General features: G+C 40.5%; 2 protein-coding genes across 6 annotated transcripts in view; one reads left to right on the top strand and one right to left on the bottom strand.

The window, feature by feature from the left end:
- LOC128692209 (uncharacterized) overlaps positions 1 to 15810 on the top strand; it is a 52712-nt gene extending 36902 nt beyond the window's left edge. For 3 of the 4 annotated variants that reach the window (XM_070096467.1, XM_070096463.1, XM_070096466.1), the window contains 5 exons: positions 3767 to 4176; positions 4539 to 4650; positions 6582 to 6730; positions 7270 to 7592; positions 15359 to 15810. In XM_070096467.1, the coding sequence (XP_069952568.1) occupies positions 3767 to 4176; positions 4539 to 4650; positions 6582 to 6730; positions 7270 to 7592; positions 15359 to 15467 (1103 nt within the window). In that variant the 3' untranslated portion in view covers positions 15468 to 15810. The remainder of the gene's footprint in view (positions 1 to 3766; positions 4177 to 4538; positions 4651 to 6581; positions 6731 to 7269; positions 7593 to 15358) is intronic. The other variant, XM_070096464.1, reaches the window with a different exon arrangement.
- LOC128692383 (uncharacterized) overlaps positions 13634 to 17446 on the bottom strand; it is a 35216-nt gene continuing 31403 nt past the window's right edge. Inside the window, exons 16-17 of one of the 2 annotated variants that reach the window (XM_070096468.1) lie at positions 17028 to 17073; positions 13634 to 13954 (exon numbers count right to left, since the gene is read on the bottom strand). In XM_070096468.1, coding sequence (XP_069952569.1) covers positions 17029 to 17073 — 45 coding nt within the window. In that variant the 3' untranslated portion in view covers positions 13634 to 13954; position 17028. Of the gene's footprint in view, positions 13955 to 16236; positions 17074 to 17446 lie in introns of those variants that run through there. The other variant, XM_053781534.2, reaches the window with a different exon arrangement.

The following is a 17446-nucleotide window of genomic DNA, read 5'->3' as shown; positions in this document are numbered from 1 at the left end:
CAGCTTCTCATTCTATACCCCAAACCTCAGGCAGGCATTCTCAGAAGTGCGTGCCTTGGTGGTCTCCTGCTTGTGCTCGTGCAGTACGTTTGAAACGTGCTGCATGGGGCAGGTACCGGTACAATAGAACCGCTGAGAGACTTGTTGATTTTAAGCAGAAGCGTGCGATCGCTCGCCGTGTCATCCGTGAAGCTAAACGCACTTGTTGGCGAGACTATGTTTCCACCATCACCTCTGCTTCTTCTATGAGTGCAGTCTGGAAAAAAGTGAGGAAATTGAGTGGTAAATACTCTCCTGACCCGGCTCCTGTTCTACGGGTCACTGGTGTTGATATAGCAAACCCTCTCGACGTTGCCATTGAACTTGGCACACATCTGGTCCGTATTTCCCGAGGGCTCCATCTATGCCCCTCGTTTCTTTCCTCAAAGTCTGCCAGAGAGTTAGTACCCTTGGACTTTTCTTCTCTCGGAGAAGAACAGTATAATGTGCCTTTTACACTTCAAGAACTGGAGGCAACGCTCTCAGCTTGCCGATCATCGGCAGCTGGGCCTGATGACATTCATATTCGTATGTTACAACATTTACATCGGTCAGCCCTTGTAGTCCTCTTACACCTCTTCAATCTTATTTGGGCACAAGGAGTTCTTCCCCAGCTGTGGAAATCTGCCATTGTTCTCCCTTTCCGCAAACCGGGTACTACAGGACATGATGCCTCCCACTATCGCCCCATCGCTCTTACAAGTGCAGTTTGCAAAGTGATGGAACGCCTCGTAAATCGACGTTTAATGTGGTATTTAGAGACTCGCAACAGTCTCTCCGCTAGTCAATATGGCTTTCGTAAGGGTCGTTCTACCATAGACCCCTTACTACGCTTGGATACGTATGTTCGTAATGCCTTTGCGAATAATCACTCAGTTATTGCCATATTTTTCGACCTTGAGAAGGCATATGACACAACTTGGAGGTATAATATTTTGGCCCAGGCCCATTCCTTAGGCCTCCGAGGCAATCTACCATCCTTCCTTAAGAACTTTTTAACTGACAGACATTTCCGTGTTCGAGTCAATAATGTTCTTTCCCCGGACTTCGTCCAAGCTGAAGGTGTCCCTCAGGGATGTGTTCTAAGCACAACACTTTTTCTCCTTGCTATAAATGATTTGGCCTCTGTTCTTCCACCCAATATTTGGTCATCACTCTATGTTGATGACTTCGCTATTGCTTGTGCAGGCGCTGACTGTCACCTTATTGCAGTTTCTCTCCAGCATGCGGTCGACCGTGTTTCCACTTGGGCCACCACACATGGGTTTAAATTTTCAAGTACCAAAACTCGCCAAATTACTTTCACTAGACGCACTGTTATCTCCGATCATCCTTTGTATCTCTATGGCTCCCGTATCCCCGAACGTGATACAGTCAGGTTTCTAGGCCTTCTCTTTGACCGTCGGTTAACCTGGAAACCTCACATTACCTCTCTGAAGGCAACTTGTCACAGCCGGCTAAACCTTCTTAAAACCCTTGCTCATCTTTCCTGGGGAGCTGATCGTCGAACTCTGCTTCGCCTACATTCAGCCCTCGTTTTATCGAAACTCGATTATGGCGACCAGATTTATTCCGCGGCCTCTCCTGCTACTCTCTCTAGCCTTAACTCTATCCATCACCAAGGCTTACGTTTGTGCCTTGGTGCTTTTCGCTCTTCCCCTGTTGAGAGCCTCTATACAGAAGCAAATGTTCCATCCTTGTCTGATCGCCGTGATGCCCATTGCCTTCGTTACTATGTACGCTCTCACGATCTACACAATCCTTCCATTTATAGAATGGTCACCGATATTAGTAGACATTCTTTATTCGTTCGCCGCCCCTGTTTGCTCCGTCCCTTTTCTCTTCGCCTACTTTCACTCTTGTCTTCCCTTCAGTTACCACCTTTATATGTTCATGTAGCATCTCACTTTTCCCTACCCCCCTGGGAAGTTCCAGCTGTTCGGGTCTGTTCTTTCTCACTCCCTTGCTCGAAAGCTCAACTGCCTACGGTGGCTTCCCGCTCTCTTTTTCTTGATCACTTCCACTCTCATTCTCATGCCACCGCTGTGTACACAGATGGCTCTAAGTCTTCAGACGGCGTCGGATTCGCAGCAGTGTTTCCGGACAGCGTCGTACGAGGGCATTTACTATCTTCAGCTAGCATTTTTACTGCTGAACTGTATGCCATTCTTGCAGCACTTATTCGTATCGCATCTATGCCTGTGTCATCATTTGTAGTAGTCTCAGACTCCCTTAGTGCTCTACAGGCTATACGAAAATTTGATACATCTCATCCCCTAGTTCTCCGTATCCAACTTTGGCTACGCCGTATCTCTACCAAACATAAAGATATTGTTTTTTGTTGGGTCCCTGGTCATGTCGACGTACAGGGCAATGAACAGGCAGACACTGCTGCGCGGTCAGCAGTATATGACCTACCAATTTCCTATCGAGGTGTTCCATTTCTGGACTATTTTGCTGCAATAGCTACCCACCTTCGCACCCGTTGGCAACAACGTTGGTCAACTCTGCTCGGTAACAAACTTCATTCTATTAAACCGAGCATAGGTTACTGGCCGTCTTCTTGTCATCAGTGCCGAGGTTGGGAGACCACTCTCTCCCGCCTTCGCATTGGCCACACTCGTCTTACTCGTGGGTATCTCATGGAGAGGCACCCTGTTCCTCTCTGTGAGCAGTGTCAAGTTCCAGTATCGATTAGCCACATTCTGTTAGACTGCCCTCTCTATCAACGAGCACGCAGAATTTACCTCCAACGTCGTCTTCGTTCTCCTACTCTCTCTTTACCTTCCCTTCTTGCTGATGGACCCTCCTTTAATCCTGACTCTCTCATTGACTTCTTGACAACGACTGATTTACTCCACAAACTCTGATGATACTTTTCGCACTCCCCTCAGCCCTTTCTGGTTCAGTCTCTTGCTGCCCTTTACCCTTTCACCATCCACTGCCCCGCTGTTATCCGTAACCTGTTGCTCATCCATCTCCCTTTTGCCACCTGATGCCCTCGCTTCCTTCCTGCCCTGCAGCGCTGTATAGTCCTTGTGGCTTAGCGCTTCTTTTTGATTATAATAATAATCGTCTTAAGAACCACTTACTCACCCACAACTAAATAAATACTGAATTACTGTATCTCATAAATGTATAACCTGTGACCCTATCAAACTATGTATTTTTAATTACATAACCTAACAGACTACTCCATTCTCTTGAATGCACAGTAACTCATCAAATGACCATATGACCTGTCTCTGAATTACTCATTTGTGCTTCATGTTATAATTTGTTTACTGTAATTTTACCACTGAATATATCATTGCTTAGTTAATCTTAAGTTAATTTTAAGCCTTCCCATAATGCTCAGCATACAAGGGTCTTTTGGCATATACACCCAACCACTGTATTTCTTTGTATAACTATGTATCATGTCCAAATTAATAATAAATAAATAAATAAATAAATTGCCTCCAAGGCGCTGTATGAACCTGATATACATCATCTTGACAGTTTTGTTATGTTGAGATATAGAACTTTTAGTGGCTGCGTTTTGCCCACGCGTAGAACTATTAAATTAGAACATACTGATCATCTGTTTGACTTGATACTGTCCACTGTCTGGGTGTTACTACTACTACAACTGCTTAAAATGTATGCATTTAGAAGACAGTATATTGTGTTGTCTACATAATCCAGATTATTACTCCCTCATATGTTTGTAATTCTTACACGACAGAGGATATTAACGGTAAGGAAGGTGGGAAGGAGAGGTCATCTCCGCTTGCTACTACTCCCTCAGCACCACCATTTCCAACACAGGCAGCATACACCAAGGATCACATCTGCTGCCCCTCCAACTCGCCCAGCTGTGTGTGGACAAGCTGTTCCTGCCTTTCGCCTACTTCTAAGGCCCTCTCCAACTGCAACGCTCCCTCAAAGGCCATAGTCAACTACATCAACGTCTCTGTCAACCACCTGTCCATCTCGTCTCGGGGTAGCAGCATGTCGTCTAACACTGGCGGCGTTTCTCCCTCACCTAGACACACTCCTGTCAACCTCTGTCCCCACTTGGGCAGCACCCTGGGCTACTCCAGCGGCTGCACCAAACCCGCATCTGACATCCTTTCCCCCAAACTACAAAACATCGTAAGTACATTTTCAATTTGAAACAAAATTTTATGGCGAATAGTAATAAAAATTTGGTAAATAACTGTGTGTATGTACATGTACAGGCATGCATGAATATGTACATGGATATGTGCAACTATAGCTCACTTGTCAACTAATTTTATGCCATTTTCCCTGTGCACTTCCCATTATTAAGATCCTACTCTAGAAGACAGTCTAGGTGTGATTTTATGTGCATTTTTGAACATTTGTGGGATTTCTGCATTTAAGTGTTTCTTGAGGAGACTAGATGATGGAAATCCAGTCAAAGCGACGCCCATGTCTGGCCCGCGAGTGGTACAGGCATCAGTAAGCAGATTAATAATGTGTTGTGTCGTCAGCAGCAACAACAGCAGCGGCAGCCAGACACACCGAGCAATCTGACAACACCCAGCTTAAAGCCACTAGTCACTGATACCACCTTCAGTAGTTGCGAGAGTGTCTTCACTCAGGGTAAGTCACCAAAATAAATCTACCATCATGCTAGTCTTCCTTTATTTCGCTGGTATATGTAACAAAGCATGAGAAATTCATACTTATATACTTGGCTCTTATATCATAACCCTTCATGAGGTGTGTGTGTGTGTGTGTACTCGCCTATTTGTGGTTGCAGGGGTCGATTCATAGCTCCTGGCCCCGCCTCTTCACTGATCGCTACTAGGTCCTCTCTCTCCCTGCTCCATGAGCTTTATCATACCTCGTCTTAAAACTATGTATGGTTCCCGCCTCCACTACGTCACTTTCTAGGCTATTCCACTTCCTGACTACTCTTAAGAAATACTTCCTAACATCCCTTTAATTCATCTGGGTCTTCGACTTCCAATTGTGACCTCTTGTTTCTGTCTCCCATCTCTGAAGCATCCGGTCTTTGTCCACCTTGTCTATTCCGCGCAGTATTTTATATGTCCTTATCATTTCTCCCTTGACCCTCCTGTGTGTGTGTGTGTGTGTGTGTGTGTGTGTGTGTGTGTGTGACACACATCACCTTCTCGTATACCCATCAAACCTATATATAATTCTACCTAAAGTTTTTGCCACAATGACGCTACTTAGGAGTTTGTTCCAATCGTCTACAACTCTTACCAAACCAGTACTTCTTAATGCACTTTCTAAATCTAAATTTGTGTAACTTTAATCCATAGCCATGAGTCTTGTCTTCGTTAGATATTTTCAGCGTTATTTGTGTCTCATTTATTTTGGTTTACTATTTATGCAGTCATATCTTCCTTAATTATACGCCTTTCCTGAGTGCAAATTCAGTATCTCAGCCTATTTTTATAGGAAAGGCACCGGATACTTGGGATCGGCTTCATCAGACTGCATATTTTCCAGTAGATTTATGTTCATTCTTTAAAATGGAGACCGAGGCCGACAGCATAATCTAAATGAGGCTTTACCAGAAATGTAAAGTATAACCTTAGGTCTACTATTATATATTTTTTTATATGAAGCTTTAAATTTCTCTTAACAAGAACTTTTTTTTCCGTCAGTTTGTCTAAGCTTTTCATTATTTAGCCTTCAAGTAGTTATTTTCTTTTTCAAGGATTAGAAACATACTGTGAATAAGAGGTGTGTGTGTGTGTGTATGACTAATCGGTTAATTATTCAATTACGTCATTAGCTGAATCCATTCTAAGAACCTGCCTTCCCATACCTGGATAATCTAGGATTACCTCTACACAGGGAAGTGTGTGTTAGTTTAATAGTATCCTGGAAGGCCTTTCCATCAACATTAACATGCATATAAATGCTCATTCAACAGTAGTACTAACAAGCGCTTACCATCTTGCTACTTCTACTTACACTGAGGTCACAGAGGGACTGATTACCTCATACTCCTCTCCTTACGCCTTCCTCTTTGTATTGGACTGATGAAGCCACTGTGTGGCGAAACGTTTCCTGAATAAAGATTCCCATATGCTGCATAAGTGTCTCAATCTTCAACTTGTCGGTTTTTCAAACCATTCATCACAGCATATATATAGTTACACACACCCTTCTGCTAGTTCGTGTTCTTGTTTATTTCGTCTTATCTCCATGGGGAAGTGAAACAGAATTCCTCCGTAAGCCATGTGTGTCGTAAGAGGCGACTTAAATGCCGGGAGCAAGGGGCTAGTAACCCCTTCACCTGTATACATTACTAAATTTAAAAAAAAAAACTTCAGTTGTCTTTTTAGGTCACCTTGCTTCGGTGGGATATGACCGGTTTGTTGTTAAAAAATTGCATAACTTTAGGAAAAACAAGAAGAGCTTCGTCAATTACATGCAAAAAGTTTTCTATTCGCAAAGTAGTTTAGTTTATTGGTAATTTTTTCAGTTACCTGAATATAATACTGGTTTAAAATTAAGTAAAAATATGTAACGTGCTCCCCAATTTCTTGCAGGGGAGAACAGCCTGAATGAGGGCATACGATGTGCATGTGGGTCAACACACATGCCTCAGACTCGACGGGGGCTGTCACCTACCATTGCTTTCCAGGATCACTTATCCAAGTCCTGTGGGGATATGTCTCCTGATGCACCCATTGAACAGGTGCGTACTCTTCCCATTAGGTAATGTATGGCACTATCATCCACTTCATCTGAAGAATTCGTCAGTGTGTCAATCCAGAGGGAAGATGGTTGTACATTCCATTCCTATCCAGCTTCAGAGGTGCTGACATAGGTAGATGATCTGTATTGTTTTTATGTATACATAACTGCACCAGTGAAATAAACCCTTGCCTGGTAAAACGTGCTGTAATATGAGAAGGAAAAATTTTGAGCCAACCATTAGAAGAGTTTTCTTTGAGGTTATTTCATGTACTTCTCCCTAGCTCTGGATTCTCATACTTTACGTATGTGGTGGATGCTGACGTTATTTGATTAGAGTTGACCAGAAGTCTAATACTATTTTTGTAAATTTTAGCTTTAGTCACCCAGATGACTGGGTGAAAGAACAGTTCGAGTCCCCGTCCATTCTGTTTATTCATTGGCAAGTTGTACACTATGAATATGAATAAATAATAATGGGATAGACAGGATAGTTGATAAATATTTAGGGGAGATGTAATAGCTTATCCTTACCAACAGAATCCTATGTTGCACGAGCTGGTACGCTCTGAACCCAGTCTTCCTAGGGACCACCAGTCTCCAGGCTTGGTTGGACCAGTCTTGCGTCGCGTCTCCCAGATGTTCCTCGGCTCCTCGCCCTTTCTCTGGCCCTCTCCAGAGACTAAGAAACCTGACCTTAAGAAAACTAAGCCTGGAAAATCCTCAGAGGGCAAAGGATCGAGTGGTGGGGTGACAGGTAGCAAGACTGGGGATGATGCCAGGTGTTGGGGAGACAAAATGATCCTTAGTGGGAATCAGTCACCAAGTTGTGAAGCCTCATCCTCATTTTTAAATCCATTTAGGTGAGTAACTTTTAATCCTTCAGTTTTGCAAGTATGTGTTAAATTATTTTGTTCCATCTTGACATGTAAATGTTTTCTGGTATCAATTTGTTAAACATCAGTTTGGATTGAAATGATAGTGCTAATCTTGCGGAAATATTAGAAGTTTCCTAGCACAGATATCGTGAAAATTATTATTATGAGCAAATTACCTGCAAGTAATTTGGTTAAGGTAAGTGGGACTTAAATCACGGTAGGTCACTGAACTGCCACTCCTTCAACTGCCCACTTCTTCACCACTCACAAAAAGATAGACCTGACATTAAATTATTAATTATATTATCATAACCAGTTACTCTGGTATTTAAAGTTATGTGGACTGTACGTTATTTTGGTTTACTTTCTGGGTACACAATATTCATATTAATACTTACCATTTAATTGCTGTAGATAGATCACACCACAACACCTGCCTAACACCTAGACCCTACACTGGCCAGCTGAGATCTAAATGCAAGGACTAATGGTGTACTTCCCTGTGAGTGACGTTTGCATCCCATCTTCCACCATCCACGTGTAATCCTTGAGGTCCTGCAAGTTTCTTGTCCCAGTTCTTCAGCAGGGGACATAAACATGAGTTCCTATTAGAAATTTGGGCCAAAATGCTCCAAACTGGCCACAAAAAATGCCAAATTACACTGCACAATCAAGTCCAGTGCACATTTAATTTAATATGGCATCCCCCCCTCTCTTGAAAATTTTCAGAAGGGTCAAATCAGCATCACTTTTTATTACACACTTTTTGTATTCAAATTTATACTTTCTGAATTTAGGAAAATCCAAAATTTTCCACACTGAGGCCAGGAGATGGTCATTTATAAAAGACTTAAATTGCTTCATATTCACATATAGTTTATTTAGGCATGATACATAGTTTTACAAGGAATTATAGCACTAGTTGGGTGAACATGCCAAAAGCCCTTTGTATGCAAAGCATTATGGGCAGGCTTAAACTTAACTTAAAATTAACAAGCAGTGAACAATATGAAGTACAATTGAGTGTTTGAAACAATGAAATTTAAACATTTCGATATTGAAGCATTATAGTTTTACAAATTTGTTGCATTACAATGTATAACAAACAAGATGATCAAATTACTATATGTTGTCTTGAAGTTTTAAGGTTTAAGTAATTGAGTGTTGATTATTTAGTCCTGGGTGAGTAAGTGGCTTTTTAAAAGAGTTAAATTGATTTTCAGACGATTCCAGCCAATACTAGCTTGAGTAGCTGTTCTCCTAGTTGGTCTTACTACAATTTCTTCCTGTTGAATTCCTTCGTCGGTGCTATCTTCAATTTCACTTGTCACTTTCCCTTAGATTATCATTTACATATGGTTGAACACCATTTAATTCCAAAGGAATTAATTTATTAATGGTACGCAAACTTTCCTGACCACGGCACAACCCCTTGACATTCCTGACAACATCTTGTACATCTGGGTATAACGTTAATACCTTGCCCAGAGGCCACAATGTTTGATGTTGCTAAGTATCAATTAATACAATGTCACCTAGTTGAATGTTCTGTTGATTTACAGCCTTGAAATGCTGATTTACAGTTCATGTTTACCTGGAGAGAGTTCCGGGGGTCAATGCCCCCGCGGCCCGGTCTGTGACCAGGCCTCCTGGTGGATCAGAGCCTGATCAACCAGGCTGTTACTGCTGGCTGCATGCAAACCAACGTACGAGCCACAGCCCGGCTGGTCAGGAACTGACTTTAGGTGCTTGTCCAGTGCCAGCTTGAAGACTGCCAGGGGTCTGTTGGTAATCCCCCTTATGTATGCTGGGAGGCAGTTGAACAGTCTCGGGCCCCTGACACTTATTGTATGGTCTCTTAACGTGCTAGTGACACCCCTGCTTTTCATTGGGGGGATGTTGCATCGTCTGCCAAGTCTTTTGCTTTCATAGTGAGTGATTTTCGTGTGCAAGTTCGGTACTAGTCCCTCTAGGATTTTCCAGATGTATATAATCGTGTATCTCTCCCGCCTGTGTTCCAGGGAATACAGGTTCAGGAACCTCAAGCGCTCCCAGTAATTGAGGTGTTTTATCTTCGTTATGTGCGCCGTGAAGGTTCTCTGTACATTTTCTAGGTCAGAAATTTCACCTGCCTTGAAAGGTGCTGTTAGTGTGCAGCAATATTCCAGTCTAGATAGAACAAGTGACCTGAAGAGTGTCATCATGGTCTTGGCATCCCTAGTTTTGAAGGTTCTCATTATCCATCCTGTCATTTTTCTAGCAGATGCGATTGATACAATGTTATGGTCCTTGAAGGTGAGATCCTCCAACATGATCACTCCCAGGTCTTTGACGTTGGTGTTTTGCTCTATTTTGTGGCCAGAATTTGTTTTGTACTCTGACGAAGATTTAATTTCCTCGTGTTTACCATATGAGTAATTGAAATTTCTCATCGTTGAACTTCATATTGTTTTCTGCAGCCCACTGAAAGATTTGGCTGATGTCCGCCTGGAGCCTTGCAGTGTCTGCAATGGAAGACACTGTCATGCAGATTCGGGTGTCATCTGCAAAGGAAGACACGGTGCTGTGGCTGACATCCTTGTCTATGTCAGATATGAGGATGAGGAACAAGATCTGTGCCTTGTGGAACAGCTTTTCATCGTAGCTGCCTCGGACTTTACTCTGTTGACTACTACTCTGTGTTCTGTTAGTGAGGAAATTTTAGATCCATCGATCGACTTTTCCTGTTATTCCTTTAGCACGCATTTTGTGCGCTATTACGCCATGGTCACACTTGTCGAAGGCTTTTGTAAAGTCTGTATATATTACATCTGCATTCTTTTTGTCTTCTAGGGCATCTAGGACCTTGTCATAGTGATCCAATAGTTGAGACAGACAGGAGCGACCTGTTCTAAACCCATGTTGCCCTGAGTTGTGTAACTGATGGGTTTCTAGATGGGTGGTGATCTTGCTTCTTAGGACCCTTTCAAAGATTTTTATGATATGGGATGTTAGTGCTATCGGTCTGTAGTTCTTTGCTGTTGCTTTACTGCCCCCTTTGTGGAGTGGGGCTATGTCTGTTGTTTTTAGTAACTGTGGGACGACCCCCGTGTCCATGCTCCCTCTCCATAGGATGGTAAAGGCTCGTGATAGGGGCTTCTTGCAGTTCTTGATGAACACTGAGTTCTATGAGTCTGGTCCTGGGGCAGAGTGCATGGGCATGTCATTTATCACCTGTTCAAAGTCATTTGGCGTCAGGATAACATCAGATAGGCTTGTGTTAACCAAATTCTGTGGCTCTCATAAAAAATTCATTTTGATCTTCGACTCTGGTTAGCAGCTTGCTAAAAACTGAGTCATATTGGGACTTGAGTAGCTCACTCATTTCCTTGCTGTCATCTGTGTAGGACCCATCTTGTTTAAGTATGGGCCCAATACTGGACGTTGTTCTCGACTTTGATTTGGCATAGGAGAAGAAATACTTTGGGTTTCTTTCGATTTCATTTATGGCTTTTAGTTCTTCCCGCGATTCCCGACTCCTATAAGATTCCTTTAGCTTAAGTTCGATGCTTGGTATTTCTCTGACCAGTGTCTCCCTACGCATTTCAGATATATTGACCTCTTTTAGCCGCTCTGTTATTCTTTTCCATCGCCTGTAAAGGGAGCGCCTGTCTCTTTCTATTTTACATCTACTCCTCCTTTTTCTTAGAGGAATAAGCCTTGTGCATACATCGAGTGTCGCCAAGTTAATCTGTTCTAGGCATAAGTTGGGGTCTGTGTTGCTTAGTATATCTTCCCAGCTTATATCGGTGAGGACTTGGTTTACTTGGTCCCACTTTGTTTTTGTTATTGAAGTTGAATTTGGTGAATGCTCCATCGTGACTAATCTCATTATGTCGGTCTGGGGCTCCGCGCATACATGTCTGAACCTCAATTATGTTGTGATCTGAGTAGTATATTGTTTTTGATATGGTGACATTTCTTATCAGATCATCATTGTTAGTGAAGATGAGGTCTAGTGTATTCTCCAGTCTAGTAGGCTCTATTATTTGCTGGTTTAAATTGAATTTTGTGCAGAGATTTAAAAGCTCGTGTGAGTGTGAGTTTTCATCAGAGCTGCCTCCTGGTGTTATTACTGCAACAATATTATTTGCTACATTTCTCCATTTTAGGTGCCTTAAGTTGAAATCCCCCAGGAGCAAGATGTTGGGTGCACACATTGGACCAATGATTAATTACAGTGGACCCCCGCCTAACATTATTAATCCGCTTCTGAGAGCTCATCTTTGGCCGATATTATCGTTAGCCGAATTAATTTTCCCCAATAAGAAATAATGGAAATCAAATTAATCTGTTCCTGACACCCCAAAGTATGAAAAAAAAAAAATTTACCACGTGAAATATTAATTTTAATACACACAAACTGAAAAAGACATGCACAGTTACTACTCTACTAAGTTAAGAATACATGACATTTACCTTTATTGAAGATCTGGTGATGATTGATGGGATGGGAGGAGGGGAGATTGTGGAAGTTATTGTTTAGAAGGGGAATCCCCTTCCATTAGGAGTTGAGGTAGCAAGTCCTTTTTGGGGTTACTTCCCTTCTTCTTTTAATGCCACTAGGACCAGCTTGAGAGTCACTGGACCTCTGTCGCACAAAAAATCTGTCCACAGAGGTCTGTACCTGCCGTTTCTTTAAGATTTGCCTAAAATGGGCCACAACATTGTACAGGTTGCCAACATGGCTTGCAGTAGCTGTTTTAGGGTGATTTTCATCCATAAAGGTTTGCAGTTCAACCCACTTTGCACACATTTCTTTAATCTTTGAAGTAGGCTAATTCTCGCCCTTTTTACCACAGGGTTGGCACTAGAAGCTTTCTTGGGGCCCATGGTGACTTATTTTGCAGTTACAAGTACAAAAAACACTGGGATAAGGTGAAATGTACCGAATGCATGCGTGGATGTGACCGCACTGGCTGGCTTGTAAACACTGGTACCCATGGGGCAGCTGAGGCCACACGTGGGACGTGTCCCAGACGAATCACGTTGGGCGAGTTTTGAGTTTTTTATCGTTAGGCGGTGCAAAATTTTTGCATTCAAATGCTTCGCAAGGCAGATTTAACATTATGCGGTGCGTTCGTTAGGCTGGGATCCACTGTACTTTATTTATATTAAATTTATTACTTAACAATTCTACATTATTATAATCATCAATTTCTCCAGGTTTATCTCTATAAATAGATGCAGCTTCAAATTTTTGTCCACATATTAAGTGAGAAGGTCTTAATATATCTACATCTGGAGTATCGCTAATATATGAGAGAGGGGACAATTATTTATACGATTTTCCGCCTACACTAATACAGTACAGAATTCCTTCAAGCTAATTCTTTTCCTGTGAAGCATCTTCTGTAGAAACTTTTACTGTACGTAACAAATTTCCAGACACATTCTCACTGGGTTAACAGATTGTACATCATTATTCTCATTTAATTCCATCAAATATTGGGCACTCGTTACAAAACTAGTGGCATCTGAAATTATTAATCTTGTACAGGATCTCCTAGCAGCAAATTTCTGATACAGCTGTATAAACTGTTCTGCAGACAAGTCCTGAGCCACTTCTAAATGAACTGCCCTAGTAGTGGTGAAAGTAAATATACATACACTTTTAAAGGAACACCATCTGAATTACCTGTTAAAATAACTGGACCACTGTAGTGGTCCAGTTATGGATGTCAGCATGGATGACAGGAAATATTTGACTGGTTTAAGCATCGCTTTATTCCTGAAGTCAAGTTTTACCTGCACAGCAAGAACCTTGCATTCAAGCTCTTTTCATTCTTGATAATTCTCGTACTCATCCACAAGCTTTGCTGGATGTGACGCCACATGTAAAAGTTGTACTTTTACCTCCAACTACAACATCCCTAATTCAACTACTGGATCAGGGAGTTAAGTCATTTAAATGTAACTACACAAAAAAAAAAAGTTATGAAAAAACTAGTTGCATCAATGGACTCTTGACTCCAACTTGGCAGTACCAAGCTTCTGGAATAAATTTAACATTGCTTATGCCATCTATGCTAGAATTGCATGGAATGAAGTGCCCCAATCAACATTAAATGCAGGCTGGGGAAAGTCATGGCCTTCTGTAGTTAATTCTTTGACTGGTTTTCCCTTGCTTGAAAATCAGGTTCAGGAAATTGTTCAGCTGGCAAGGAGATTACCAGGTGATGGGTCTGAAGATATGAATGAAGATGTGAATGAGCTCTTTGATCATGAAGACAGGAGTCCAGAGGAAATGTTGGCAGAACTCGATGCACAGATACAAGAGAGGCAGATAACAGAAGACGATGAAGAACCTTAAGAAAAATAGTTAACACTGTAGCATTTATGTGAGCAGTTCCATAATATTGGTAAAGTTAGACTTTTTCACTGAAGAGGACCATTACAAATCTAGAAGCAGTGTTTTGAAATGGGGTCCAGACCAACTGATGATGCCTTACCATCAGCTGTATAATGTACTGCAGGGAAAAAAGAGCCCAGAGATCCATTACATAATTTATGCACACTCCAATACAATCATCGACTTTAGTAACAGAACCTCTACCATCCACTTCTGCCAACAACCAACAACCATCCACCTCAGCCCAGTAGGGCCACAACATGCATATCCACTCTTTACAATCATCCACAAACACCATTACCCGCAATTTAAGGTAAATACTATTATTTCTATTGCATTTGTAGTCTTAAGCAGTATTACTTCATGACAATGAACTAAAATTACATTGCACTTTTATTTTTTGTAAGATCTTATGGTCTAAAAAAGGTGGTTTTGGCTTTTTGGGGGGCTCCCAGGAATGTAACCTTATTTTACCCATAAGTTCTTTAGTTCATCTAACAGTTTTACCTAAAGCGGCATTTTCAGGAACGTAACTACCATGTTAAATGACGGTCTACTGTATTTAAAATTTTGCGTTTGCCAGTTTTTCATTTCTCACATTAAACTTTTAGCCTTGTTAGTAGCTTTTCAAAGTGCAAGCACTTGGTTAATATTGTGAATTTCTAACAAAAACATTTAAAAATTATCCTGATGTAAATATAAAAATTAGCCACAGGTTGTCTCAACTTTCTGATTCATTAAACAGAAGGAAGTAAATCACAATATAAAATCTTTGTAGGGGTCAGAAGTCAACTGACAAATACTTCATATCTCAAATACGGAAGAATATTAGGTTTAACGAGTAACTGGTTTCATGTTTTAGTATTAATGAGTGTCTTTTCATTGGTATTCTCTTTTTTATTTTGGTAATTTTTCTTAATACATTTACTCTGATTATACATGTGATTTTCACTTGTACATAGTATTAAAAAAAGTTACATGTATAGTTTTTAGGTCTGTTTTTTTCCTAAGATATATTTTAAAGCATGTTTATAGAGTATATTTTTATTCTTTATTTTTATAATGATTATTATAAGAATGGCATATAAATATATCATTCCACAAAGATGTGAGATTAGATTTTTAACTCAGAGTTGTAAGCTTCAATAATTATTATACCAGTGGTTTTCAGAACTGACAAGTAAATGAATTAAGACTAAGACTTAGATATCTTCATTGTTAAGATATCTCCTCGATAAAGATACCCTAGTATTAATCTTCATTTAAATTTCAATAAGCTCTCTGCTCTTCATATTTTATATATTTTGGTTATTGTCCCAAATTCATACTTTTCTTTGGTGATCTCTCGCTGTATTTCCAGGTATAACCTTCTACAGAGTAACAATACAGACTGTGTAAGTCTGAACGGCTGGCCCGAGTCTGTGAAAACTGAGGCTCCTCACAGCCTCGACTGCAGCCAAACCAAGTAAGGAGCACAGTAGTCACTGATAACTGTGATGAGACTTCCAGAGATAACTTCCTGCTGCTTGAAAATAACCATCAAAATACATTAAAATATATTGTCCACACATCAGATGATGGATGCAGCCTCTTATTTTCTTATTAAGTGACTAATGTTAAGGAAAAAGTGGCTCTTTAAGGTTCACTAAAAATGCCTTCCCAGCTAGTGACCCAAGAAAAGTATGAGAGTTAAGAAAAAAAGTGTAAAATACTGTAGGTTCTTTCTCTCAAAGAAAAAGTTTAATAATTTTCAAGAAAGTTGTTAGAGAAAGATTTGCAAAATATTGGAAAAATACAGTATTTGTAAACTTTTATGTTTTAAAGATGAATTGAAAAGAAACTGAGAAAGTTATTGGTGGCTGGCTTAAACATTTATTTAAAAATCTTTGATTGTTGTATATACCGAGTTTTAAAAAGTGGAGAGAACTCCAATTTGATTATGTATTTTATAATATATTAGTAAACACTATTTAAATGCTCAATTTTTTTTTTACCAGATTCATTTGTGCATCATCCAAGACCACAGAAATGCAGCAAAATTAAAAGGGAAAACTCAAAATCATTATTAGCACCATTGTTAAAATTATTAGCAAGAATACTAAAGTCATACCTCGTCAGGATGGACACGAAGGTTTTTAAGATGCCAGCAATCAGTAGGGTTTGAATATTAGAAAACTTTTCGGTTCTGGGACCTTGGTCACTACAAGTGTGCATAAGGGTAAATAATAATATAGTAAAGACTCTTGATAAAGTTTACTGCAGCAGACATCCCACCATTGTGGTGGGAAGAACTTTGGTTATTTGATTTGTGACAATCTTGGTTGCTATAACTGAGGCTTGTGAACAATGGTGGCTGAGAATTAGTGTTTCAGCAACATGTCCATCAGTATCCTCCTGAAGTACACATGTCTTTTTATTCATTCATTTTATTGTATATTTCTTTACAATGATCACATGGGATTGTGTAGACACTGACAGTAGGGGTCCTACAGCACCTGCTGTAGGACCCCTACAGATTTAGGGCTTCCCCCACCAACTTAATGATAATTATATAATCATTGCCTGATATACTAATCCAAGCTCCACTTAAGTCTCGCTTTAAACACTTCCTGTAACTCGGTTCCCCTCAAGGAAGGTTCCTTGATATTGGCGAGGGGCTCTTGATTTAGGGAATTGGATCTGTGCTCCAGTTCCCCGAATTAAACCTGAATGCCTTCCACATCCCCCATCCAGGCGCTGTATAATCCTCCGTGTTTAGCGCTTCCCCCTTGATTATAATAATGTAACTCGGTTAATTAGTATGTTACTGTAACTACCATGACACACTGCCTTCACTTGTCGACTCATTACCTCTCTCAGCAGCACTCCATGACTTGTACGAGTTTAGAACATTGTTATTAAAATAGTGTGTATACCTGTCAAGGAGGGGAAGCCGTGACTGATGAAGGATTCTTTATACGAGGAATTGGATCATACTTTATTCCCTATCAGGTATAGAACTTTTCCTATATAAAAGAATAACTGCTCACTTCAGTGGTGTTTCTCCTTCCATGACTCCAGGTTGTCAATAACCAACTGGAAAAAAAAGGCAGTTTTTAAATGTGAACTTGTGACAGAATTTCATCAATAGTTAAAATTACTTCAGCTATTTTTAATTACACGTAATAAATGTATTCACTGTATTCAAATTAATGAACAGGATATCAAGGACAACAATCATGAAAATTAATGAATAAAAATTATAAATACTGAAATTTGTCCATAGCATTTTAGGGCTTTCAAAGGGAGTATCTTGGTTCTCACGTATGAAATGGTTATACACAAAACCATGAGTTTTAAAGGGTGGAGAGGTAAGCCAGTGGAAGGCTTTGATCACATGACCAAAAGCTCCAGCTTAGTCATATGATGACTAAGACCCACGTCAGGGAACACTTGTCCAGTTTCCTGA

Source organism: Cherax quadricarinatus, chromosome 53 (genome assembly GCF_038502225.1).
Source record: "Cherax quadricarinatus isolate ZL_2023a chromosome 53, ASM3850222v1, whole genome shotgun sequence".
Classification (NCBI taxonomy): Eukaryota; Metazoa; Arthropoda; class Malacostraca; order Decapoda; family Parastacidae; genus Cherax; species Cherax quadricarinatus.
The sequence above is the reverse complement of the archived record's forward strand: the minus strand, read 5'-3'. Positions and strand labels throughout refer to the sequence as shown.